Here is a 25,367-nt window from a genome sequence, read left to right as displayed (position 1 = left end):
CAACAGAGCCCCTCAGCTGTGATTTTAACCCTTCAACTTCCCTTCACTTTATTCACTTCACTTCAATAACATCAGTCAGTTTCTATGGACTTGAATTATCATGATTTTCTTCCACTGATGAAATATCCAAAGTTCAGACTCCATTAATTTTACTTTTTTAAATAAAGTTCTGGTTTGAATGATGAGTGTGTGCAGACGAAGCCAGAGGACGGTCCTGTGAAGTGTCCGACTGAATCCACATGTCCCCCCTCTGGACCTGCAGACTGGACCTTTGTCTGGACCAGTGTCGATGCTCATTGTGTCAAATCCATCACACAAACACAGTGGGAGGAGTCGTGGACTGATGTGGCTCCTGTCTACGACTGTGAAGAGATGATTTTCACCACGTGACCAGAACACACAGTCGCTCTTCAAACAGTTGTTCAAGGTGAAAATGATCCGACTGCTCAGAGTCACAGATTGTGTCTGGGATGAACTGTGATGAAAGAAAAGCTCAGCAGCACCAGGAGATCACACATCCTCAGAAACAGAGTCAACGATAGAAACAGAAATCCTGTTCAAAGTGGTGGAACTGACTCTGACACACACACTTCTTAAAGGAGCAGTCGGTCACATTGTCATTTAACAATATTGTTTAAGTGAAAAGAAGAAAATAAGCTGATGTTTGTCTTTATATCTGAATTAAAAAGAATAAAAACAAATTCACATCTAGTTTATTTAGGATGAAAGTTTTTGATGAGCTCCTCTCTGTTGCCACCGACTGTCAGGAGTCAAACCTTCACACTGCTGCTCTCTGCTGGACTGGTTGAGACAACACACTGCTTCATCTCCACACACTTCCTGTCTTCTTCACTTGTAGACTGTATTTCTTACAGTTGTATATTGTTTATTATTGTTGATGTAAATCACACACAGGATGAAACTAAACTGTCTGTAGATGTCCATTGTATAAACATGCTGATGACTCGGTGCTGGCTGGTCTTTTGTCGTCATGGTAACACAGTTAATCAGTGGACATGTTGTCACTACAGTGGTGAGCTGACCAAGTGTGGTGAGGACAGTGTCCTGGTTATTGATGGAAATGAGACTAAGGAGCTGGTTATTGGGAGACACCACAGCACCTGTCTTTATTTTCCTCTGTTTGATCATCGTCCTGTCGATGTGATGGAGCAGTTCAAGTGTTTAACAACTCTTTTATTAGAAATAATAATAATAAAGTTTCTAAATCCCAACACCACAGCTGTTGTCAAAAAGCCACATCAGCAGCTCCGTCCCCTCCACCATCAGAAAACAGCAGCCTCCCCCTCCCCCTCCTCACCACCTTTTACTGGCACCATTGAGTCTGTTTTATCCTATGGCCTCACCTCCTGGTTCAGCAGCTACACACTGTGCTGCTGTGTGTCGACTATTTACACTTTACTGAAAGCACTTTAACACACTGAGCTCAGGCTGATGTTCCACCGATACGTCTCATGTTTTTATGTTATCTGTTCTCATTATGTTCTTATTCTAATGTACGCAGTGGACAAGGAACGACTAAAAGAGAAATCTTGAATCTTGAATCTTATTCATTAGAGCAACAGGAGCAGCAGAGGACTCCATTTATGGAAGACATCTCATTAAAGGTGGAGTCAGTGTGATTTACATAAAAAAAATAATGATAAAATGTACAGCTTTAAAAGCAAAATAAAATACAGTCTACAAGTGGAAGTGTGTGGAGATGAAGCAGTGTGTTGTCTCAACCAGCAGAGAGCAGCAGTGTGAAGGTTTGACTCCTGACAGTCGGTGGCAACAGAGAGGAGCTCATCAAAACCTGAGACATGAACTCAAGTTGATTTTAAATTATTTTCTACCCAAAACAAACTAGATGTGAATTTGTTTTTATCTTTGCCTTGAGCTCTTTTGACTTTTGATGGAGTCTGAACTTTGGATATTTCATCAGTGGAAGAAAATCATGATAATTCAAGTCCATAGAAACTGACTGATGTTATTGAAGTGAAGTGAATAAAGTGAAGGGAAGTTGAAGGGTTAAAATCACAGCTGAGGGGCTCTGTGGATTTGTACTTTTGTGTTTCCGTCACAGCTGTTCAACAACAAGTGACAGTGTTACTTCACCACCAAGCTGAATGTGTTGTTGTGTTTCTGCATCATGGTGACACACTTTTTTTTATCTGCTGTCACATTAAAATCCAGAGCAAGAAACTTTTCACTCAGAGAAACTGGTCTGAGAAGGAGTCTGGGAAAAATCATCATTCAGAATAAAGAGTGAGAATAAATCAAAGATGAAGAGTTGAAGTGATGAAAACCTCTACACACAATACTCAGGCTATAGTGCATTTGAGTTTTCACTTTTTCCCTCAAATTAGATTTTTATTTTCCTGGTATTGTTTGTGAGCAGGAGACGGGAGATTGTGACGAGCTCACATGATCGATTGTTGAGTCTATTGATAACCTGGAACATGATCCAGGCAGTGTGATAGGTGTTGTAATCAGGAAGCCTCAGGAGACCAGAGGTGTAGAAGAGTGGGCCAGAGGGAGCAGTGAAGTCAGACCATGTTACTGCACCAACTACTTTCTTTTGTAAAGATGTAGTTTGATGAGAGAACTTGGGAAAGTGTGACACCATATGATATTGCAGTTGGTGATATGTGGTTGAAAAAGGATCAATATAGAGTGAGGAGAGCAGAGAGAGGAAGAAAATGTCTTCAATTGAAAAATAACAAGTATAATTTGTTAATTAAAACGTCAATGAGACTCTTAAAGTTAATTAATTTATGGATACCAAGACATTTAGTTGATTTTACTCTCTGTGTCTTTAACGTTGAAAACCTCCCACTCAGAGGAAAACCACACAACATCCTGTGTGAGCCAAGGGGGCTGATGGGAGCTTTGAGGAGCCGTTACAAACCACGTGGCCTCGTCTCAGCTCACAGCTCGTCCTTGTTTGTCCTCGGCTGCATCAGAGCTCCACTTCTCCCCAGGTTCACCAGAGGAAACACCACAGCACAAAATGCTTTTCCTCCCAGCTGCTGCTCTGTGCTGTCTGTGTTCAGGTGAGTGTTTCCACACAACCAGGAGCCAACACACTCAACCTGTCACTAACACTCACACACTCACCTTCATCTACCTGTCTGTGTCTCTACAGCGCTGGTTACCATGGCAGCAGAGGTGATGCTGATTCAGGACCAGTTATCATTGACCAGGAGAGTTGGTGATACTGTCTCATTCAGCTGTGGAGGAACTGACCAGTGTGACAGAGATCATGTATTCTGGTACCAGAAGAAAGAGACAGAAACATTCAGACTGATTTTTGTTTTTGGTAGAAATGATGGCCGCATATACTCAGGTTACGACCATCCTCAGAAAGATGATTTCACATCTGTTAAAAAGAACGGTTGGGAGTTGGAGTTAAAGAAAGCTAACATCTCTCATTCAGCCTCCTACTACTGCTCCTGTTTAAAGGAGGATCCCCCACAGTGAGAAAAGATCCGTGCCGCCTGCACAAATACCTCCAGATGAACACAAGTCAAACAGTGGTAGTGACAGGAAGAGAGCAGTCGACCACAGACCACGTTCACATGTTTCACCTGCAGCTCAGACGCCTTTTCAAGACTTTTCTATGATATTGATTCATGTTTTCATCAGATATTTCAGCAGGTTTCCTGTTGTTCCCCACAGTGACGACAAAGAAGAAACACACAAGCTCAACGACAAAACAAGATGAAGACAAAACAAGAACAACTACTAAAACAATAAGAGGTCTGGAGCTCTCCGGATGTTTGACCATAAACCAAAGTATTGGACAAAGTGAAATGTGACCTGATGGTGGCGCCAGATGAAGATTCAGAGGTTCAGCAAAGTGAGCAGCTTCATCCTGAGGGGAACATGAACGTCTGAACCAGTTTCAATGGGAATATTTGTTGAGATATTTGAGTGTGAACAAAAAGGAAAAACAACAAGAGACCATGTCATGTTGATATGAACATTAGAGAAACACATGATGGAGCTGAAACATGATCCTGGTTCATAATGTGTCGCCTCAGCTGACACATTCAGCAGCAGCAGGTTTTTGTATTAGTCTTTCTCACTGTGGGAGCTGGCAAGTGGCACCTCATCTTTGGCTCTGGGACTAAACTGTTTGTAACAGGTAAGAACAAACTTCTTCTTTTTTCCTTCAGTTGTTTTGTTGAAGAAGTTGAAAATGTGTTTGAAGTCAGAAATTCAAAGAAATATTCATTGTAACCAAAATAAACAACTTTAGGAGAAATATATGAATCTATTAAAATATTACACATAGCCTATTTTATATTTAAAAATTTATATTATATATATATTTTAAAAATAGACTCAATTTAATGAATAGAAGGAAATATAATTATTCTGGATATACAATTAATGTTGATTTATACTTTTATAATTATGTTACCTTAACAGCACAGTTAATTTATAAAATGTTAAAACTGTTCATCTAATCAAAAATAAATATATTTTATGCGACAGAGAATGTAACTAAATGTTACTGCTGTTTTAATTTAGGCTCAAAACAAAATATAGTAGTAGGTAAATGTTTTATGAAATCAGTCAAAATTAATATAAAAGTATGTAAGTAGTGTAAAGTATAAATATTTTAGTCTGTTTTTTCTCTTTATATCTAATGTGAAATGAAAATTAAAAAAACATGAACATTTGGTTGATCCTGTATATTCTTGATATGTCATTATTTAGATGATAATTAATATTTTGATCTGCTAGAATGAGACACTTGAAACAATGTATGAAAAAAATCCATGCACACTTTTTCAACATTTTATTGTTTTATTTAAATATCAATTTAAACAGGCTGATGTTCATAGGAATTTTTAAAATATAATTGCTATGATGATTTACGGTATCAAAGTGTTTATTTTTTTTAAATGAACATTATTCTTGAAACTAAATAAATATACATATAATAATGTGATGATATATCATGAAGATGATTTAGATAATGTGAAGATAAAATCATTTTCCATCTCTGTCTTTCTTGATGTTGACTCCTCTCTGATGAAATAGTCCATGATACATGATGTGTAAATGCTACAATGCTGAATCATATGATTATGACGAATGTTTCATAGCCTATAATTACCTCGTGAAATTTAGCAAACATAAAATGTTTGGTTAGTTCTGTATATTCTTTATCTATCATAATTTTACGGAAGCTTATTGCATTCATTCAATAAAAAAAAATACAGATCCTGTTTTTCTGAGTAATTTTTTCTGTTTTTCTGAGTAATTTTTTTTAAAATCAGTTTTTCTGAGTAATTTTTTCTGTTTTTCTGAGTAATTTTTTTGGATCAGTTTTTCTGAGTAATTTTTTTCCTGTTTTTCTGAGTAATTTTTTTGGATCAGTTTTTCTGAGTAATTATTTCTGTTTTTCTGAGTAATTTTTTTTTCCTGTTTTTCTCAGTAATTTTTTCCCCTTGTTTTTCTGAGTAATTTTTTCCCCTTGTTTTTCTGAGTAATTTTTTTCCCTGTTTTTTTGAGTAATTTTTTCTCTACTTCGAAATCTCGCGATAACTACGGAAGCCGGTGCTTGGCCGCCGCCGCCGCCGCCGCCGCTGCTCTAGTGGCGGCCGGGCACCGGCGTGTTGTGAGCACCACTCACAACACTGCGGCTGTAACGTTATGTTGTGTGTGTTGTAGCCTTCTACAACACACACAACATAACGTTACAGCCGCAGTGTTGTGAGTGAATCATGTCGGGACAACCAGGCTTCATGAACCTGCTTCACAGACCCCGGTGCCCGGCCGTAGGTGGCTCACACACCCGGGGAAGGACATCCTGGCAGTTAAGAGGATAAACTTTCTGCTTCTAAGTTGTTGTTAAGTTTAGGAGCACACTGACTCCATTCTCAGTGTATGAAGTGAACAGAGCTGCAGCCGCGAGCCGCTGCGCTGCTCCTAAACTAGAAGCAGAAAGTTTCTCCTCTTAACTATGCTGCCAGTATGGCCTTCCCTGGGTGTGTGAGCCCGGCCGCCCCCGCCGTAGCAGCAGCAGCAGCGGCGGCGGCCGGGCTCACACACCCTCACTGCCAGTATGGCCTTCCCTGGGTGTGTGAGCCACCTACGGCCGGGCACCGGGGTCTGTGAAGCGGGTTCATGAAGCCTGGTTGTCCAGACCAGCAATCGCTCTGGTCCCGACATGATTCACTCACAACACTGCGGCTGTAAGGTTATGTTGTGTGTGTTGTAGCCGAAAAGTAAGCTACAACACACACAAGATAACGTTACAGCCGCAGTGTTGTGAGTGAATCATGTCTGGACAACCAGGCTTCATGAACCGTGGCGGCGGCGGCGGCGGCCAAGCACCGGCTTCCGTAGTTATCGCGAGATTTCGAAGTAGAGAAAAAATTACTCAAAAAAACAGGGAAAAAAATTACTCAGAAAAACAAGGGGAAAAAATTACTCAGAAAAACAAGGGGAAAAAATTACTCAGAAAAACAAGGGGAAAAAATTACTCAGAAAAACAGGGGGAAAAAAATTACTCAGAAAAACAGGGGAAAAAAATTACTCAGAAAAACAGAAATAATTACTCAGAAAAACTGATCCAAAAAAAATTACTCAGAAAAACAGGAAAAAAATTACTCAGAAAAACTGATCCAAAAAAATTACTCAGAAAAACAGGAAAAAAATTACTCAGAAAAACTGATCCAAAAAAAATTACTCAGAAAAACAGGAAAAAAATTACTCAGAAAAACTGATCCAAAAAAATTACTCAGAAAAACAGGAAAAAAATTACTCAGAAAAACTGATCCAAAAAAAATTACTCAGAAAAACAGGAAAAAAATTACTCAGAAAAACTGATCCAAAAAAATTACTCAGAAAAACAGAAAAAATTACTCAGAAAAACTGATTTTAAAAAAAATTACTCAGAAAAACAGAAAAAATTACTCAGAAAAACTGATTTTAAAAAAAATTACTCAGAAAAACAGAAAAAATTACTCAGAAAAACAGGATCTGTATTTTTTTTTATTGAATGAATGCAATAAGCTTCCGTATAATTTAGATAATAATAGCCGAAATATTTTTTGATCTGTTGAAAACATTGTCAATTTAAGAATATCACATGGACATTTTAATATTTAATTAATATGTTGTTGAAAATCTGATTTTATGTTGATTTTAATATTAATGGAACATAATCATCTATGATAATATGTTTCTTTGATACTGTGTATCCTACAGTTGTTGTTGCTGTGTTTATATTATTATAGCCTACCTAAAACTAAATTAATATATGATAAAATGTGAGGATAAAATATAACAAAGACAATTAAAATGACATGAAGATTTTAAATCATTTTCCATCTCTGCCTTTCTTGAAGTTGATCCTCTGTGATGAAACAGTGAACACGTCCATGATACATGATGTGTAGATGCTGCAGCTCAGTAACTCTATGTACAGGTGAACCAGTGTGTGTGTGGACCTCTGTGCTGTATTGATGAGTAGTTGAGTGATCAGAGTCCATGTATTTTCCAGGATCAGACTGAAAGCAGTGCAGTGCTGGAAGCTGCTGTTGACTGTGTGAATGTGTGTCTGTGCTGCTTGTTGCTGCTGTCAAACTTCAGCTGAGCAGGTGGTGAAGCCCGTGGTGAGCGTGTACCCAGCAGCAGCCAGAGCCCACCTGGAGGGGAAGAGCTCCCTGCTGTGTGTGGCCTCAGCCATGTCTCCTCCTCTGGTCCAGTTCTCCTGGAAAAGACACAAGGAGGACGGTGAGCCTTCCCCTGCTGATGGAGAGCAGCTGGAGCTCACAGAGTCGGGACGCTCCGCCGCCATCTTGCTGGTGGACCGGCCAGAGGACGCCACGTATAAATACCGCTGCTACGTGAAGCACGAGGGGGGCACGGTGGAGGCCCAAACACTACAAGGTGATGAAGGCTCGGTGACTGTGTTGAGCAGTGATTCAGCTTCATGTGGAGACGCTGTCACAGAGAGCAGAGCAGCAGAGCTCACACATTTCTCACTACAACTCCAAACATCCCACTCCTTTTCTGTTTCAGAGCTTCCAGCTCCAGCAGCTCCCTGTCCTCCAGAGAGAGAGTCAGCACGCCTGGCAGCTCTGCACCAAGCTGACTGTAAGATCACCTGCTGCCTCTCTGCAGGGACAGCTCCACTGCTCTGCTGCACTTAGGGCCCAATATCAGTCTGTTCACTTTCTGCTCATCACTGAGGGACTCAAACATACACTCCCTGATTGTGTTAGAGTGTCCAACAGCACAACAAAGCCCAGTCACAGAGCTTTCACTGCACCATCTGACTAACAACACCTGTTGGGGGCGCTGTACTCAATGTCTCCACTCATTCATATTTCTATACATGAAGAATGAATCTAATGAGTGTGTGAGGTCAAAGATCACAGAAACAAAAACATCAGTGAGTCCAACTTCAAACTGTGTGTTTTTCTCTCAGTGATGCTGCAGTGGTTTGAATTGTCAGCACCACTTGACAGCAGAAGGTGATGAAGGCTTGGTGACTGTGTTGAGCAGTGATTCAGCTTCATGTGGAGACTCTGTCACAGAGAGCAGAGCAGCAGAGCACTGACTGATTTCTTGTTGACTCCTTTTCTGTTGCAGTGCTTCTTCCCCTGGATCCTCTCCAGCCTCAGTGCAGGGTGAAGCTGCTCTGTCTGCTCTACACAGTGCTGATAGTGAAGAGTCTGCTGTACTGCTGTGGACTCTCTCTGCTGATGAGCCTCACAAACAAGGGACCGTCCACCAGCTGCACACGTGCTGACTGACTGTTTTCTGCTCCACTTTACTCTCCATCACATCTCATCACTTCATCTCATTTATCTCTTTCATCACAGATTCAAGTCTAATGTGTCTCTTCATTCACACGTTAGAAAATTATTACATCCAACATGTTTTTATCTTTATTTTTTATATTCATGCTTAAGTAGATACAGGTGTTATTAAATCAAGTTCACAGATTATACTTATTTAGAACACGGCTCTCTTGAATACTCGATTCTGATTGGTCAATCACCAATATTCTGCGGTGTTTATTTCTCGATAGACCACCGCTGAGCAGACTGTTGCTAGGGACTCCATAGCAACGGCTGACTCTGCATGTCCGGTCACGGCCGCTGTTTTGCTGAGCCTCCTCCCGTTCGTGCATTTGAAGCCTTTGATAATCAATCAGTGGATCGATGGATTACCATACACGTTACGATGTATTGTGTGTAGTCGTACCTGTCATAAACAAGAGATTATGGGGTGCGTTTGTGTCGCGGAGCTACAGAGAGGAGAGGAGCTGTGACACGGTCAGAGGTTCTGATGCAAGTTTACTTTTCAGCCACGATTTGGAAATAACTTAGGAGCCTCCACTCTCCCTGTAACAGGTTACAAGTCGTTTATCTAACATCACTATTAGTCCGAAGCTATTTAATGACGGTAAAAATGAAACATAAAGTAAATATCCTGCATAGTTTCTCTTTTCTGTGCTGCGCTGGTCAGAGCGGCGTCCCGAGCAACGGTCTAATTTTACATGAATAAAATCTCTTTCTATCATTATTTTGTGTTACATTATTGAATGATTTAGTTGTAGGCCGTGTTCTAAGCGGGATAATGTATAGTTGGTCGGTTGTTATGGAGAAATAAACCCCTTCAGTTGTATGAAACCCCTCCGCTTCGCGTCGGGGTTCCATACAACCTGTCGGGGTTTATTTCTCCATAACAACCTCCGAACTATACATTATCCCTTACATATCAACTTTACTGAATTATATATTTTTTGGTTAATATCCTTCTGTTTATTGTTTACTTTCTTATGTTTCTTTTTAATATTTTCTGCAGAGTGTGGCTGTTGTCAAATTCATTCGCTGTAAAATTTTCAATATATCAATAAATTGGAGTGTTTGTTTTTGAATAACAACTTTGTTTTTATCAGAGGTGTGGACTTGGACTTGAGACTTGAGACTTGACTTGGACTTGAGTCCCGATTTTGATGACTTAAGACTTGCTTGATCAAATCAAAAAAAGACTTGGACTCGCTTGGGACTTGATGCCAAAGACTTGAGACTCTACTTGGACTTGAGAGCAAAGACTTGAGACTCTACTTGGACTTAACCCTTTTGACTTGAATTCAAGTCAAGTCACAAGCAGCAAGCACAAATATTAAAATATTTAAAAAAGTGTCACATGTTATACTGTAGCAGCCAGCCAGAGACATTCTATATAGACCCCACTCCTGTTATCAGTCTTGGCTGTATAATTAATGCCAACACACTAATTCCTACCACACACATAAAGATAATCTGGCTGATTTTGCCCCGATTTTCCCCCTTCCGACCAAAGACAAAAATTGCCCGGTTATCTTGGCTCTTAAGAGTATTTTATGAGATTCTCCTGTAGTGTGTGGTGTGTTAAGATTTAAATTCTCCCAACGATCGGCTCGTAAAACGGTCGGCGGCGACAATCGTAAATATTGAACATGTTCAGTATTTACGATTGTTGGTCCCAACAATCGTGACCGTTTGGATCAAAAGTCGGCTTGTGTGTGGGAGAAGCCGACCATCCCGAGTCACCGGCTCTGCGGAATGTGACGTGAAATTGAATGTAACCAATAAAAAAGCGAGCTGACTGCAGCACACGTAGCATAACAAACCAGTGTGGCTAACGGCTCCATGGCATGGATCTATATAATACATCCATGCACCATGGCTATCATCAAAGAGTAGCCTACGTCAGATCACGTTTGATCACACAAGATTTCTGGCGTGTTACTGTACGTCAAATTTTAAATAGCTTTATTGGCAAGAGAAGGCAGTGCTTATATTGACAAAGCATATCACAATAGAATATTAATAAAAATAAACAGATGAATAAGTGGCAGAACATTAACAATAAAATATAAACAACTTAACAATTGAGGCGTGGTCATGATCTTTACTTATCATTAATTATAATCGATTTGTTTGGGACTCGAAACAAAAATCTTAGGACTTGGTTGGGACTTGAAAAAAAATCTTGGGACTTGGTTGGGACTTGAAAAAAAATCTTAGGACTTGGTTAGGACTCGAAACAAAAATCTAAGGACTTGGACTTGACTTGGGACTTGAGAGCAAAGACTTGAGACTCTACTCGAGACTTGAGAGCAAAGACTTGAGACTCTACTTGGACTTGCAACATAGGGACTTTCTCCCACCTCTGGTTTTTATTGAATCAAATTCAGTTTTAATATAAAATAATTGTAAACAGGTTCAGTTATATTGATCAGATGTATTGACACTTGCAGCTCATTCAAAGATGGAGGTCCAGTCACACACATCCAGCATTGTGTTATTGTTGTGTTAAAAACAAAGTAAACAGCATTTTTCCACCTGTTTGAAATAAAAACACAGAAATTGTGTCGGTGTTAGTTTTACTGAACCATGAACCCAGTTCTTTAAGAGTCATGAGCCAACACAAACCTGATGATGCGTTCAAATGCAGCAGGTTTCTGTTGTGTTTTTTACCTGAGAAAATAACTGGGTCATTTTTACAGGATTTGTTGGGATCGTCTTAAATTAATAATGTCAATATTCAGCAGAAGCTAATTCCACACAACACTGAAGTGTTAACTGCACAGAGGTGTGTTGTTGTGATTTTGATTCATGTCACTCAACACAATCAGTCAACTCATGTTCAGACTACAGAGTTTATCCTAACAGGCTGTGGGAGCACACAGGGAAGCAGTGGAGGAGATTTAACAACCAATGGAGTCTGATTTATTTCACGTTTGATTATGTAAAATTGACTACTTCATGGGAGAGGATTTGCCAAAACTAATTAGTATCTTTATCAACTTTTACAGTGTGGACGTACAACTCTACGCTGATGACACTGTTGTTTACACACACAAACAAAACAGCAAATTTCAAAAACAGAAACATGAAATCATTCATGAGCCATTTGATATACACAGGTTAAATAAATAACATTATAAACTTGAAATGAACATAAATGTAAACTCAGGACAGTATTTACAGGAAAAGTGTAACATTACACAGGCAATAAGACCAACATTTAATGATGTTTTAAAAATCATGAAATGAATTCATTCAGATATTCATAAGTTTACATCTGACATGTTTCAATCCCAAAAATTCTAAAATGTGTTGAAAATGATACAATGACTGTAAATTTACTTCAGTAACTAAACAAAATGTAGAAATTGAAAGTTGACTTTGATCAACTTGTAGAGACGTCACATCAGAAAACTCTCCTCTGTGTCCTGTTGGAGGCTCCTGACAAACAACCTGCACCAGTTGTGTAGCAGCTCTTTGTTGCAGGGGTCAAATGTAACGTGACCTTCGGCTGCTAAAACTCCACATCCCCATGACAACATGAGCTGGACCAGACCTCCAGGTGGGTGGTGTTTGTGGGTCTGTGAGCTCAGATGAACTCTGTGTGGGTGGAGGGCTCAGTGGAAACAAGTGTCACTAATAGACAAACCACAGAGATGAGTGTGTTCATGAGTGTGTAGAGCAGCAGATATGAATCTGTTCTCACTCGTTATTAGGACGGACTGAAAAACTTCTGAGAACCAATCAACACTTCCTTTCCCGCAGCAGACGAACCGTGTGGCTTTCTGCTCTGCAGCCTCCACAACGTGAGCTGTGGCTTTTCACCTCAACAACACAACGACAGCTACAAACACACACTCTGATAAAGAGTCAATGCAGGAAGGATCTTTGTAATGTTACACAATGTTTGGCAGTTTGTAGATAATATCATTAATGTGTATTTGTATTTACTTGAAGCATCAGTAAAGTTTCAAATTATTATTTCCAACTTTACCTGAATGTGAAGTAACTCACCTGCTGTTTTATTTGTGTGTGTAAACATCAGTGTCATCAGCACTGACTGAGAAATGTGTTAAAGATGTTTAATAATCAAGGTAAATGTCACATTAAAGCTCCTCAATCTGCTCAGGTCCAATTTTATTATCTGACACTAATTCGTCCAGTGTTTTTAGTCTTTAGAGAGTTCAGAAGAGACAAATTACAAACTGAAGACATTTTGACTGAGGTGTTGGTGGACGCACTATGTTAAATTGGGAAAGAGTCACAGACAAAGGGAACAAAGTAGAAATATTTTAATCAACAATTTGAAAATATTTTGATATTAAATTTAATCATATGCAATGTTAACATTTTCTGGGTTTAGGTGATGTCACACCTACAGGTCAATATTTCATATAAGTATATATAAATGAAGATCAACCATACATTAGATATTCTCCTGTATATTTTTAGGAAACAAAATCAATTATTTTTTGATAATTGTGTTTATAATTAGGTCACTAAATTATTTGACTATTGACACCCAAGGCAATTATTAAAAATTCTTTACTATTATGAAGCAATTTACTCTTGAATGTCCATTAATCTGTAAATTATCGAAACCTGAATTGGTTTTTATACTTTACCTGTCACATTTTGCCAATGGATCAAATTATTTATTCATTTATTTATAGGTTCAATGAAAATTGTACTCCAAATTTGAAGTGTTTGACCTGAGACCATGAGAGTTTTCAACACCGAACACTATGCGTATAATAAAATGATTTGTTTTGAGTGGCTCTACACACAAATCCAAAAAATTGTACTGTTTTAAAAGTGTCACATATCTGTTGTAAAATGAAGCACTGCATTGAAATGTAATGTAATGAAAATTGATCAGTATCAACACAGTTTTTTTTTGATGATTTATTGAAATACAGAATAAAAAACAAAATCACATGATATTGAAATTAAACAATAACACTGAAAGAAAGAGAGAATCTGATTAATAAAATATTTTGAAATGAAAGAGATGAAATTAACTATTCATTTCTGTTATAACACATCATGAGTAAAAGTGAAAAATATAAAGTACAACATCATAACACAACATGTGTGTGTTTAACCCCTTAATGTCTGAGGGCCCAGCATGCATTAAAAGCAATGGGACCCACAGGCCAGTTGGTTTTGAGGGGTTAATTTTTTTAAGGCGAATCATATAATCTGGAAATGAAGAAACACATTCGACTTGAATCTGTGGTGAAAGAGATAAATGAGATGAAGTGATGAGATGTGATGGAGAGTAAAGTGGAGCAGAAAACAGTCAGTCAGCACGTGTGCAGCTGGTGGACGGTCCCTTGTTTGTGAGGCTCATCAGCAGAGAGAGTCCACAGCAGTACAGCAGACTCTTCACTATCAGCACTGTGTAGAGCAGACAGAGCAGCTTCACCCTGCACTGAGGCTGGAGAGGATCCAGGGGAAGAAGCACTGCAACAGAAAAGGAGTCAACAAGAAATCAGTCAGTGCTCTGCTGCTCTGCTCTCTGTGACAGAGTCTCCACATGAAGCTGAATCACTGCTCAACACAGTCACCAAGCCTTCATCACCTTCTGCTGTCAAGTGGTGCTGACAATTCAAACCACTGCAGCATCACTGAGAGAAAAACACACAGTTTGAAGTTGGACTCACTGAGTTTTTTGTTTCTGTGACCTTTGACCTCACACACTCATTAGATTCATTCTTCATGTATAGAAATATGAATGAGTGGAGACATTGAGTACAGCGCCCCCAACAGGTGTTGTTAGTCAGATGGTGCAGTGAAAGCTCTGTGACTGGGCTTTGTTGTGCTGTTGGACACTCTAACACAATCAGGGAGTGTATGTTTGAGTCCCTCAGTGATGAGCAGAAAGTGAACAGACTGATATTGGGCCCTAAGTGCAGCAGAGCAGTGGAGCTGTCCCTGCAGAGAGGCAGCAGGTGATCTTACAGTCAGCTTGGTGCAGAGCTGCCAGGCGTGCTGACTCTCTCTCTGGAGGACAGGGAGCTGCTGGAGCTGGAAGCTCTGAAACAGAAAAGGAGTGGGATGTTTGGAGTTGTAGTGAGAAATGTGTGAGCTCTGCTGCTCTGCTCTCTGTGACAGCGTCTCCACATGAAGCTGAATCACTGCTCAACACAGTCACCGAGCCTTCATCACCTTGTAGTGTTTGGGCCTCCACCGTGCCCCCCTCGTGCTTCACGTAGCAGCGGTATTTATACGTGGCGTCCTCTGGCCGGTCCACCAGCAAGATGGCGGCGGAGCGTCCCGACTCTGTGAGCTCCAGCTGCTCTCCATCAGCAGGGGAAGGCTCACCGTCCTCCTTGTGTCTTTTCCAGGAGAACTGGACCAGAGGAGGAGACATGGCTGAGGCCACACACAGCAGGGAGCTCTTCCCCTCCAGGTGGGCTCTGGCTGCTGCTGGGTACACGCTCACCACGGGCTTCACCACCTGCTCATCTGAAGTTTGACAGCAGCAACAAGCAGCACAGACACACAGTCAACAGCAGCTTCCAGCACTGCACTGCTTTCAGTCTGATCCTGGAAAATACATGGACTCTGATCACTCAACTACTCATCAATACAGCACAGAGGTCCACACACACACTGGTTCACCTGTACATAGAGTTACTGAGCTGCAGCATCTACACATCATGTATCATGGACGTGTTCACTGTTTCATCACAGAGGAGTCAACTTCAAGATAGACCGAGATGGAAAATGATTTTAAAAAGTTGATAAAAGTTGAAATCGTCTTCACATTATTTTCATATATTTATTTAAAGCAGATAACAGCGGCACGGCCGTTTCGGCTAATGCTGTGTTCAAGGCAGGCTTTTGAAACCGTAAGTTACAGCTTCAAGTCACAACTACGACTTGGTAGCGTTCCAGGTAACCCGTAGCTCGTGTTTTTACCGTCCTGTTGTCTGTGAAAGTTCCCTATAACGGCCACTCGTAACTTCCGACCCGTGAACTCGTACCAGATCGAACTGGTATGACTTCACAGGAAGGAAAAACACAAAGTACGAGTTTTCTTGAACGCACCATGAGTTAGCAGCCCCCGCCCTTGTCAGGCATCAATTGGTCCTCGTGCTACGTCACCACATTCACGCGCATCCCTTGGCTGCACACACAGCCCTTCATGCCGTTCTCTCTCCTCATTGGATAACACTTGTATCCCACAAGGAAAATGTTCTCCTCGGGTTACAGCAGAGCAAAGTGACGGAGAGACTCGTGTTTAGGCTGAAATACTTCATGTAAGTGATTGCTGACGGAAAATAGGACTATTTAGGATTTATATTAACAAAAACATTCCACTGATATCTGCTTTAATAACACAAATAAATAAACAGTGAGATATACCGTATCATCGTTGAAATTATATAATAAATTTCCTTACTATGAAAATCAACCTGTTTAAATTGATATTTTCTGACAACATATGTAAAAAGAATATTGAAACAGTGTATTGTAAGTGCATGTATTTTTTCATATACTGTATCTAGATCGTTTTATATGTTTCATTCTAACAGATCAAATATGTAGGTATATGTATTATCATCTAAATTAAGACAGATCAACACAATTAACCAAACATTTCAGATAACCAAACCATTTCAATTAACCAAACATAAACAGACAGACTAAAATATTTCTACTTATTAAAGCTTCAGTTGGTAACAATTATTCAGTCATATTTGCTGGAACTGTCACTATATTCTGATGGTCAGACATTAAATGAGTAATTTAGGACAAAATCCAACTCCTCTGGCTCCACCTACAGCCTGCAATCGTATTTGCCAAAATCCACCGCGCCCGACGATTCTCCACCAGTCAGGTAGAGGGAGCAGGAGGAGCAGCCAATCGCCGCTCCTACACGTCGTGCTATGGATACGGTACATCTTCTGTGGGTGCGTTTATGGCTACTTTGTGTGTGTCTGTGTGTGTGTGGGGCGCTTGGCAGAGGCAAAGACGGTTTATAAACTCTTTGGCAGAGGTTCATAAAGGGACCTGAAGGAGTATTGTCTTGAAATTTCCGACCAAGTCGCGGAGTTTACTTTCACTTTCGTCAACTTACCAACTGGAGCTTTAATTTTGGCTAATTTTACACGACCATTTATTTTACCGCGTTTTGTTCCAGCTTACATTAAAACAGTAAAACTTTGTTCTGTTGCATAAAAAGTTTTCATTTTGATTAGATGAACAGTTTTAGCACTCTACAAATTAACTGTGCTGAAAAGTTAATGTAATTATAAACACATTAATCAGTGTTAATTAAATACACATAATAATTATATTTTCTTTTATTAATGACATTTAAAAAAAAGTTATATAATTGTTATATAAAATGCTGTCATACTTTCAGGATCAATAGTTTTAAGATTTTACAAATCAACTGTAGGCTACTGTTAATTAAGGTAACATGATTATAAAAGTCTAGATTCACATACATTATGTATACGAAATCATTAAAATTCCTTCTATTAATTACATTTAATCTACTTTCTTAATTTTTAAATATCATCCAATATGTGTCATTATAATATTTTTAAAGGGACAACGAGGAGTTTTGGAAAAGCGAAGCATTTTCACACTACATTTATGAGCCTCCGCGCGCACCGTGAAATTCTTTGACCGGCGCAAGACGGACTCATGTTTTCATTCATCAATAATTGAAGTCAGAGGTTCGAAGATGATCACATACCGTCGTAGTTCCGACCATAAACGGTGATTCGGCGGCGTTATTCTCATGACTCGCCACGAAACCAAAAGTAAAGAAACGCTGGTCGGCATCTCCGCCACCACTAATAATAACAAAATAACGATAGAGACAAAAAGATATATCAATCGAAAATGGGCCTAAGTGTGGGTAGTGTAGATTCATCCACATTAACATGAGACTTTTTTATAACCAAATAGAAACTCCTCGTTGTCCCTTTAACAAATGTATTAATTTTTCTTCAAGTTTTATGTTTTTGTTAAAATTAATATTTCTTTGAAATTCTGACTTCAAACACATTTTCAACTTCATCAATAAAACAACTGAAGTTAGATAAAAGTTTGTTCTTACCTGTTACAAACAGTTTAGTCCCAGAGCCAAAGATGTAGTAGTACCAGCCTGAGTCTCCACAGTGAGAAAGACTAATACAAAAACCTGCTGCTGCTGAATGTGTCAGCTGAGGCGACACATTATGAACCAGGATCATGTTTCAGCTCCATCATGTGTTTCTCTAATGTTCATATCAACATGACATGGTCTCTTGTTGTTTTTCCTTTTTCTTCACACTCAAATATCTCAACAAATATTCCCATTGAAACTGGTTCAGACGTTCATGTTCCCCTCAGGATGAAGCTGCTCACTTTGCTGAACCTCTGAATCTTCATCTGGCGCCACCATCAGGTCACATTTCACTTTGTCCAATACTTTGGTTTATGGTCAAACATCCGGAGAGCTCCAGACCTCTTATTGTTTTAGTAGTTTTTCTTGTTTTGTCTTCATCTTGTTTTGTCGTTGAGCTTGTGTGTTTCTTCTTTGTCGTCACTGTGGGGAACAACAGGAAACCTGCTGAAATATCTGATGAAAACATGAATCAATATCATAGAAAAGTCTTGAAAAGGCGTCTGAGCTGCAGGTGAAACATGTGAACGTGGTCTGTGGTCGACTGCTCTCTTCCTGTCACTACCACTGTTTGACTTGTGTTCATCTGGAGGTTTTTGTACAGGCGGCAGGAATCTTTTCTCACTGTGGGCCACCTCTCTTCCAACAGGAGCAGTAGTAGGAGGCTAAATGAGAGGGTTTAACTTTCTTTATCTCCAACTCCCAGCCGTTCTGTTTCTTAACAGATGTGAAATCATCTTTCTGAGGATGCTGTGAGTAACTTTGGTCTATTTTGCCATCATCTTTTTTAATGTCAAGAATCACTTGGAATGTTTCCGTCTCTCTCTTCTGGTACCAGTATACATAATTACACCAGTCAGGTACTCCACAGCTGAATGAGACAGTATCACCAACTCTCCTGGTCAATGATAACTGGTCCTGAATCAGCACCTCTGCTGCCATGGTAACCAGCGCTGTAGAGACACAGACAGGTAGATGAAGGTGAGTGTGTGAGTGTTAGTGACAGGTTGAGTGTGTTGGCTCCTGGTTGTGTGGAAACACTCACCTGAACACAGACAGCACAGAGCAGCAGCTGGGAGGAAAAGCATTTTGTGCTGTGGTGTTTCCTCTGGTGAACCTGGGGAGAAGTGGAGCTCTGATGCAGCCGAGGACAAACAAGGACGAGCTGTGAGCTGAGACGAGGCCACGTGGTTTGTAACGGCTCCTCAAAGCTCCCATCAGCCCCCTTGGCTCACACAGGATGCTGTGTGGTTTTCCTCTGAGTGGGAGGTTTTCAGAAAAATGAACGTGACAAACTCTGTGGATCAGAAAATGATCATTTCATGGCAGCAACATTAAAGTGGAAACAGGTATTTTATTTATATTGTATATAAATGATTTTGTGAACGTGTCCAACATCCTACGTGAAGTCCTGTTTGCTGATGACACCAACTTGCTCCTGTCCCAAACATGGAGCTGGTAAAAGTGGAGATTTGGTTCAAATACAACAAATTATCACTGAACATCAATAAAACAAATTACATTGAAACAACGTAACACCGTTTATATCCATCTCAACATTAAAAATCTAGAGAGGAAAAATCAACTAAATCTCTTGATATCCACATTGATGCCCTAGTTAACAAATTTTCAAAATATACAGGTTCATTTATCAAATGAAGACATTTTCTTCCTCTCTCTGCTCTCCTCACTCTATATCAAGGCTGTAATTACCATATACATTGGGGGGGACACATCCCCCCCAAGGGGGCAGTTGTCGGTCTGAGAAGTGAAGCTCACTTCCGCGTTCAAAAAACTGCAATCCCCTCGGCTGTCGCTGGGGGCTGGCTCCAGAAGGGAGCAACTCCAATTGAGCCCCATGTTAAAATAGCCGATTTTACAGCTTAAAAAAACATATTTACAGCCTGGTACATTTTAATTTTTTGGTCTCAACCGTTTCTACCCCCGCACACACTCTGTTTTTTTTTTTTAAACTCTACCGTTTTACTATTATTAGGTTTAAAGTTCTGGCCAATTAGGGCGCGGAAACGTTGAGTGACAGGTCCGGAGACCACTGCTACGAGGCCAGTGGGCGGGCTCTCGGCCGGCTAACGGCCGCACCGCTCCAAATATGGCAAGTAGAATCCAACATGGCGCGGTTCAAACCCCCGTAGTAGCGGCACAAAACAGACTCCCCCAAACCAATGGGTGACGTCACGGGTGCTACGTCCATTCTTTTTACAGTCTATGATCCCCCCCAATATTCAGATATGCTCAAAATGTACCCCCCCCCCCCCCAATATTTAGCTATTAAAAAATAAAAATAAAAAAATAAGAAAGTATCCCATGTGTTAGCAAATTTAACGTACTTTCCTGACTATAGCGCACCTGAGTATCAGCCGCACCAGCTAAATTTTAAAAGAAAATACATATAGGCCGCACTTGAATATAAGCGTCAGGTTTTCATGTTGTAACATGAGATATTTCCACAGACAGACAGTAGGGAACTGTGACAGTCTGTTCTGCTTACGCTCCTCTCCTCCATGTGCATTTGTTTACAACGAAGCCGGCGTTACATAACGTAGGGTTACTTAACGTAATCCCTGGTTCTTTGATAACAGAGTGAGGTGTTTCACTATGGGAATCGCCTTGGCATGACCAACTCTACGGAAGCTCCAATGACACAACGTCTGTCTGTGACCGACAGGTCGAGCTGTGCTGGGGCCCCGCCCCCTCACACTACCACAGCCGACCTGCCCCTACCAACTCATTCTAGACCGGTTTCTTTCCGTGCCTATGCGAGTAGGGACGTGATGGTGAAACACCTCACTCTGTTATCAAAGAACCAGGGATTACGTTAAGTAACCCTACGTTCTTTTTCTAACTTCGTTCGGTGTTTCACTATGGGAGATATAGCCCACTCCCGAATAGCATTTAATCTCCCGAAGCTCTAATCATGTTAAAGCCCGGCAGTGGCTGCTATACAGACCCCGGTCTGTTTGCCTCTAGTACCGCCTGTGCTACAGATGGCCCTGAGACATCCAGCCTGTAAAACCTTATGAAAGTGTGGGGCGTAGCCCAGCTCGCCGCCGCACAAATGTCCTGTACTGAGACTCCCCTAAACAGGGCCCATGATGTGGCCATGCCTCTAGTGGAATGAGCCCTCAAACCCTGGGGGGGCTGCAAACCCCTGCACCCATAGGCCAGAGATATGGCTTCCACGATCCAGTGGGACAACCTCTGGCGGGACAAAGGCTTTCCCTTATGGGGAGTGGCCCAGGACACAAACAGCTGGTCATCTCTCCTGAAACCTGCTGTCCTACTCATATACACATGGAGCGCCCTGACGGGGCATAATGTGTTAAGCTTTTTCTCCTCCGCTGAGGAGAATGGAGGTGGGTGGAAAGCCAACAGCTCCACTGTGGGACACCTGTAACCTGACTCAACCACCTTAGGCACGAAGGCTGGGTTGGGCCTCAAACAGACCTTAGAGAGCCCTGGTGCAAACTGTAAACAGGAAGGCCGTATGGATAACGCCTGTAGGTCACTCACTCTCTTTGCTGTAGTTAAAGCTAAGAGCAAAGCTGTCTTCAGTGAAACAAACTTCATCTCTGCCACCTCCATAGGTTCAAATGGGTGGAGAGAGAGGGCATCCAGCACCACTGACAGCTCCCACAGGGGAACCAGGGGTCTGGAAACTGGGAGTTTGCGTCGTGCACCTTTCATGAAACGACAGACTAAGGGATGTTGCCCTACAGGCTTGTCTCCAAAGCCCACATGACAAGCCGAAATGGCAGCCAAATACACCTTGACAGTGGAAAAAGCCTTTCCTTTTTCCACCAAATCCTGCAGGAAACACAGCAGGTCCACCACTGAACACTGAAAAGGGATGATATGTTTCAAGTCACACCACTCCTCAAAAACACGCCATTTACCACTGTAAAGAGAGCGAGTAGAGGAGGCTCTTGCGTTCTGAATGGTGTCAATGACCTGCGCTGGCAGGCCTGCAGCGCTCAGGTTCCACCTCTCACGGGCCAAGCCCAGAGTGCCATGCGGTCTGGGTGCGGGTGGTAGATTTCCCCGCCCGCCTGGGACAGAAGATCCCTGCGTATGGGGAGCGGCCACGGCTCGCCCCCTAGCAGCTGTATTATTTCTGCCATCCAATGTTTGGACGGCCATCGTGGTGCTATCATGATTAATTGCAGGCCCTGTTCTCTCACTCTGATTAGAGTCGGGGAGATCAGACTGAGCGGTGGAAACGCGTAAAGCAGCACGTCTGGCCACGGGTGTGCCAGTGCATCCACACCCAGAGGTGCATTTGCGTCCGACAGGGAGAAAAACAGTGGACATTGCGCGTTTTCTTGCGAGGCGAACAGATCTACGGCTGCCTGGCCGTATCTGAACCAAATCTGCTCCACCACCTGCGGGTGGAGCTTCCACTCTCCGTACAGAGGATTCCCCCGGGACAGGAGATCCGCTCCTCTGTTCAAAACGCCCGGTACATGTGTTGCTCGAAGAGACAGGAGCCGGGTACTGCTCCACAAGATTACTTTCCGAGCTAAGCTGTGCAGCTGCAGTGACCGAGTGCCGCCCTGGCGGTTTATGTATGCCACTACAGTGGAATTGTCTGTCTTCACTAGGACATGCTGACCCTGAAGAAATTGCTGGAAATGTTTCAATGCTAGAAACACTGCCCAAAGCTCCAGAACATTTATATGAGACAGAGCCCGGCTCTGATCCCATATCCCATTCACTGTCCTGCCCAACATGGTCGCTCCCCATCCTGACAGGGACGCGTCCGTTGTCATGGTTACCCTGGACGCCACCGCGCCCAGCGGCATCCCCGCCGCGAGGGCTGCTGTGTCCCTCCACGGTCGGAGAGCCGCCACACATGCCGGTGTTATTTTCAACCTGCGGCTGAGATGACGGCGTGGGCATAGGCGGAGTGCCGCGACCCAACGCTGAAAATCCCTCATCATCAGTAACCCCAGATGTACCACAGAAATCACTGACGCCATGAGGCCGAGCAGGCGTAGGCACAGTCTGAATGACACGGCTTGCCCCAGCCTGAATAGAGAGAGACACTGTGTTAGGGACATTAATCTCCCCTCTGATAGCGTGACGCGAAAAGAGAGAGAGTTTATGTTGAGACCCAGGTATTCTGTGCACTGTGTGGGCTCCACTCGGCTCTTCGCCCAGTTTATATTGAACCCGAGATCCCCGAGATGTTTTATCACCGCGGCGGCATCTCTGGCCGCTTGTTCCCGCGATGGAGAGCATATCAGATAATCGTCTATGTATGAAAATATTCTGATACCGCTGCTCCGTAACGGAGACAGTGCTGCTTCCACACATTTGCTGAACACCCTGGGAGCTAGTGACAGCCCGAAGGGAATCGCTTGATACTCGTAGGCTTTGCCCTGAAATGCAAACCTGAGAAACTTCCTGTGCGCGGGATAAATGGCGATATGAAAATATGCGTCCTTGAGGTCGATCGTGACAAACCAATCGCCCCGACGGATTGACTGAATGAGCACTTTGTGTGTCAACATTCTGAATGTGTATTTTCGTAGGTGTCTGTTTAACACACGGAGATCTAGAATGGGACGAAGGGACGAGCTTCCCTTCTTGGGAATGAGGAAGTAACGGGAGTAAAAACCCTGTTGAGTTTCCTCGCTCGGGACTGCTCTGATCGCTTGTTTGTTTAATAGCGACGCTATTTCGTCCTGTAAAACTCGAGCTGCATCCCCTTTGGCTACTGAAGCCACCACACCGTTGAATCTGGGTGGTTTCATAGCGAATTGTAGTCTGTAACCCTGAGAAACAGTTGACAAAACCCATGGATGAACTGCGCATGCGCGCCAATTTGCCGCCCGTGCAGGTAACGTGCTTATGTTGTCGCACTGTGGTGACGTCACCCGCCGCGACTGGCGGGATCTGTCTCCCATCAGAGGAGCGTGAGCTCCCCCTGTGGGAATTGAGGGGGCATGGCAGTGTTTTGTCTTTATTTTGTTTTTCTTTATGTTTTGGGGAAGACAACTCGCCCTTGGCTCTGAGCCTGGCTGCGAGGGTGTGAGTTTTATTTTTGTTAAACAAGGTGAAAGTGCTTGGTGACACTGTGTTACCTTCTGTCCCCAACTCTCCTCCTCCTGAACATGAGGGGAGAGAGACAGAGAGACCTCTGGACCACACAAAACTGCCAGAGTCTCTTGAACTGCGGGGATTTGACTCACCCCTGACTCCCTTCTTTTCTTGATGGGAGGGGGGAGGGAGAAGCTGGGGTTGTCAGGGCGCCTGCTTCCTCTTCGCACCCCTGGGGTGTTGGGGACGGCCTCTTGCTGCCACTGCAGCAAAGGAGTGTTTGCCCCATGGCTTTTGGTTCTGCTGAGGCTGCTGTTGAGGCTGCTGGTTGGTTTGCTGACCAGCTGCCTGCCTCTGTGGTCTGCCCCCCCACTGTCTCCCCCTTACTGCTGCAGCCGCAGCAGCAAAGCTAGTCCTTGGACCCTGAGGGGGACGAGGGGTGGGTTTCCGTGGAAGACAGAGATCAAAGGCTTCACCTTCCTGTTTCCTGAGGGTGCTGGTCTCCCTCATCTTTTCCAGCGCTGGACCGAAAAGACCTTTGGTGGGGTCATATGGCGCGTCCATGACCTCTGCCTTCTGAGCGTCGCTCAGGCCTGAGAGATTCAGCCACAAGGCTCTCTCACCTGAGACTGCCAGCCCCATCACTCGACCGCAGCCTTGCACCGCGCCTCGTGAGGAGCGTAGGATGAGGTCGTTGACAACACAAATCTCGTCCCAGAGGGCCGGGTTAGGTGCCCCTGAGTCCAGTTGTTGACCCATCTCTTCCAGGATCTCTGCCTGGTATGCAGACAGCAGTGTGCTTGCGTTGAGGGAGCATACTGACTGTGCTGCATACTTGTACATCCTCTGGAAAACGGAGGCGGTGAGACGCTCCGCTTTGCTGGGCAGGGAAGTGGTAGAGGAGGCTGAGAGAGAGCGTTGGTTGGGGTGGAGGTGAAAAGCCACCGAAGGCTCCACTACTGGGGGCTCGGCCAACCCCAGTTCCCCCATGCCGTGGATCTCCAGCATAGAGTAGCCCTTGGTTGGAAGCTTACTCCTAAATGGGCTGGACCAGTACCGGTTCATTTCCCTGATGCAGGCTGGTACTGGTGGCAGGAGTTGCTTTGATGGTGGATGGGCTGGTGGGAGCCTTTTGCCATCATACAAATCTCTCTCTGCTCCCTGGGCATCTTGGGCTGCTGGCCACTGTACCCCTAGCTTTGCTGCAGCCCGTTTGCAGACCTCATACAGACTACTGTCCACTGGAGCAGTATCTGATGCGCTGGGGGGTCTGGACTGCTGGGCAGGAAAGGTGGAATCCTCCTCCTCTTCCTCCATTTCGTCCATATTGAGGAGGTCAGAGTTGGCAT

At 42.8% G+C, this 25,367-nt stretch overlaps 3 protein-coding genes across 4 annotated transcripts; 1 reads left to right on the top strand and 2 right to left on the bottom strand.

Moving 5' to 3' along the window:
- Window positions 1-3,835: 3,835 nt before the first annotated feature.
- Window positions 3,836-8,926, top strand: LOC146960656 (uncharacterized). Its single transcript, XM_085772184.1, has 5 exons — window positions 3,836-3,859; window positions 4,057-4,147; window positions 7,612-7,911; window positions 8,044-8,118; window positions 8,617-8,926. Exons 1-5 carry the CDS (start codon window positions 3,836-3,838, stop codon window positions 8,778-8,780), a joined length of 654 nt encoding a protein of 217 aa, XP_085628310.1. The 3' UTR covers window positions 8,781-8,926.
- Window positions 8,927-13,889: 4,963 nt separating this feature from the next.
- Window positions 13,890-19,161, bottom strand: LOC146960655 (immunoglobulin lambda-1 light chain-like). 2 transcript variants are annotated; one of them, XM_085772186.1, is made up of 7 exons: window positions 19,004-19,161; window positions 18,591-18,911; window positions 17,911-17,964; window positions 15,737-15,742; window positions 15,000-15,299; window positions 14,793-14,867; window positions 13,890-14,294 (listed from the first exon to the last, which is right to left on the bottom strand). In XM_085772186.1, exons 1-7 carry the CDS (start codon window positions 19,044-19,046, stop codon window positions 14,131-14,133), a joined length of 963 nt encoding a protein of 320 aa, XP_085628312.1. In that variant the 5' UTR covers window positions 19,047-19,161; the 3' UTR covers window positions 13,890-14,130. The 2 variants fall into 2 exon arrangements, with proteins under 2 accessions (XP_085628312.1, XP_085628311.1); XM_085772185.1 differs by lacking the exon at window positions 15,737-15,742 and having other exon boundaries at window positions 13,891-14,294; window positions 17,911-17,958; window positions 18,594-18,911.
- Window positions 19,162-20,916: 1,755 nt separating this feature from the next.
- On the bottom strand, window positions 20,917-24,077 carry LOC146960654 (uncharacterized). Its single transcript, XM_085772183.1, has one exon. It carries the CDS (start codon window positions 23,791-23,793, stop codon window positions 20,917-20,919), a length of 2,877 nt encoding a protein of 958 aa, XP_085628309.1. The 5' UTR covers window positions 23,794-24,077.
- Between the last annotated feature and the right edge of the window lie 1,290 nt (window positions 24,078-25,367).

Source organism: Trachurus japonicus, unplaced genomic scaffold, assembly GCF_045865225.1.
Source record: "Trachurus japonicus isolate A0001 unplaced genomic scaffold, Traja_1.0 AP030145.1".
NCBI lineage: Eukaryota > Metazoa > Chordata > Actinopteri > Carangiformes > Carangidae > Trachurus > Trachurus japonicus.
This window is presented reverse-complemented; position numbering and strand designations above follow the sequence as displayed.